This window comes from Bos javanicus, chromosome 14 (genome assembly GCF_032452875.1).
Source record: "Bos javanicus breed banteng chromosome 14, ARS-OSU_banteng_1.0, whole genome shotgun sequence".
NCBI classification, from domain to species: Eukaryota; Metazoa; Chordata; class Mammalia; order Artiodactyla; family Bovidae; genus Bos; species Bos javanicus.
This window is the reverse complement of record NC_083881.1, coordinates 40322294-40323744: the sequence shown is the minus strand read 5'-3', so window position 1 is coordinate 40323744 and position 1451 is coordinate 40322294. Positions and strand designations below refer to the sequence as shown.

At 47.4% G+C, this 1451-nt stretch overlaps 1 protein-coding gene across 1 annotated transcript; it reads right to left on the bottom strand.

The window, feature by feature from the left end:
• Window positions 1-442: 442 nt before the first annotated feature.
• On the bottom strand, window positions 443-958 carry LOC133260219 (LHFPL tetraspan subfamily member 5 protein-like). The gene has a single exon (XM_061438382.1). The coding sequence runs from the start codon at window positions 782-784 to the stop codon at window positions 443-445; it is 342 nt and encodes a 113-aa protein (XP_061294366.1). The 5' UTR covers window positions 785-958.
• Between the last annotated feature and the right edge of the window lie 493 nt (window positions 959-1451).

Here is a 1451-nt window from a genome sequence, read left to right as displayed (position 1 = left end):
GAAGATGGTGCATGAAAATAAAACCCAGTAAGGCAGTCTGAGCCATCACAGATTAAGAAGAAAACACAAACAAACAAACAATTATTTAGAAATTGATACCTCATTTCCTTTGTCCTTTCTATGGAGTGTGTCATTAATATGCATGATGTTTTAATAGTATTTGCCTCATTTTGAAGAATGCAAGTCTCTAGAGGTGGTTCCTATTGTTAGCAATTGTTGAGAAGGCTGACATAGGATTTTAGCTTCTTAAGGAAACGACGGAACCAACTAATTGTGATCAGTCTGAACCATAGGCCCAAAGTCTTCAAGAATGTGATTTCATTCACTTGTTTAAATGGCGAACATTGCATTGCCTTTTCTGAATGCCAGCATTCTTTAAAAGGGTGTTTTTCAAACTAGGGATCAGGACCCACTAGGGGTCGTTAAATCCTTTTATTTTTTTTCAAATGATGGAGCCAATGATGAGGAACATGGCCAAGGCCACAAAGAACATAGCAGTCTTGAAAGCTCTAGAAGGGATAGAGGAGAAGTCCAGCAGGCCACCCTTGCAGCTAAGCTCAGAAGACAGCACGTTGCCCACGCAGTAGGAGAAAATGCCAAAGTAGCCCGCCTGGGGCGTGTTGACGCTGTCACCGATCCAGTAGGGCTGGATGAAGAGCGCCATGACCAGCACAGAGAAGCAGATGGTGAGCATGCCCCACATCACGCCCACGGCCCTCGAGTTACGCACGTAGTTGGTGTGGTAGATCTTGGCTGCCTCCTGGGCAGGCAGCAACTTCACCATCGTGAGGGCGCTGGGTCCTGGGGTGGGGACTTGGGGGCTGGAAGTGGCTTTGCGAATGGATGGAAGCCCAGAAGTGGGTCACCCCCTCAGCCGGGTGTGGGGAGGAGGCTGAGGTCAGGGAGGATGACCTTGGCTTCTCCTGGGGAAGCTTGTCCAGGGGCTGTGTCCGCTCTGCTCGAGCCGCCGTTAAATCCTTTTAATTAGCTGGAACCAGTGTTTTGGAAAACTAACATAAAATAGAACTAAGCAGAAAACACATTTCTTCACTGTGGGAGGGGTCATGTATTAGTTATGATAAAAACCCTGATGCTGGGAGGGATTGGGGGCAGGAGGAGAAGGGGACGACAGAGGTTGAGATGGCTGGATGGCATCACTGACTCGATGCACATGAGTTTGGGTGAACTCTGGGAGTTGGTGATGGACAGGGAGGCCTGGCGTGCTGCGATTCATGGGGTTGCAAAGAGTCAAACACGACTGAATGACTGAACTGAACTGAACTGAACCTATACTTGCTATCTTAGTGGCTTTAATACAATAAAATATTTTCTTCTCATTCATATAAAGCCAATTCAGGCTAGGTGAGCCTCCTCTATCTGACAACTTCACAATGCACAACATGTGGTCTCTAGGTCAGGATGTCAACTGCCACAATGAAGGGAGGGGTTGA

What these genes read in the sequence shown, in the direction of transcription:
- LOC133260219 (XM_061438382.1), bottom strand. Translation starts at nt 784, where the DNA reads ATGGTGAAGTTGCTGCCTGCCCAGGAGGCAGCCAAGATCTACCACACC.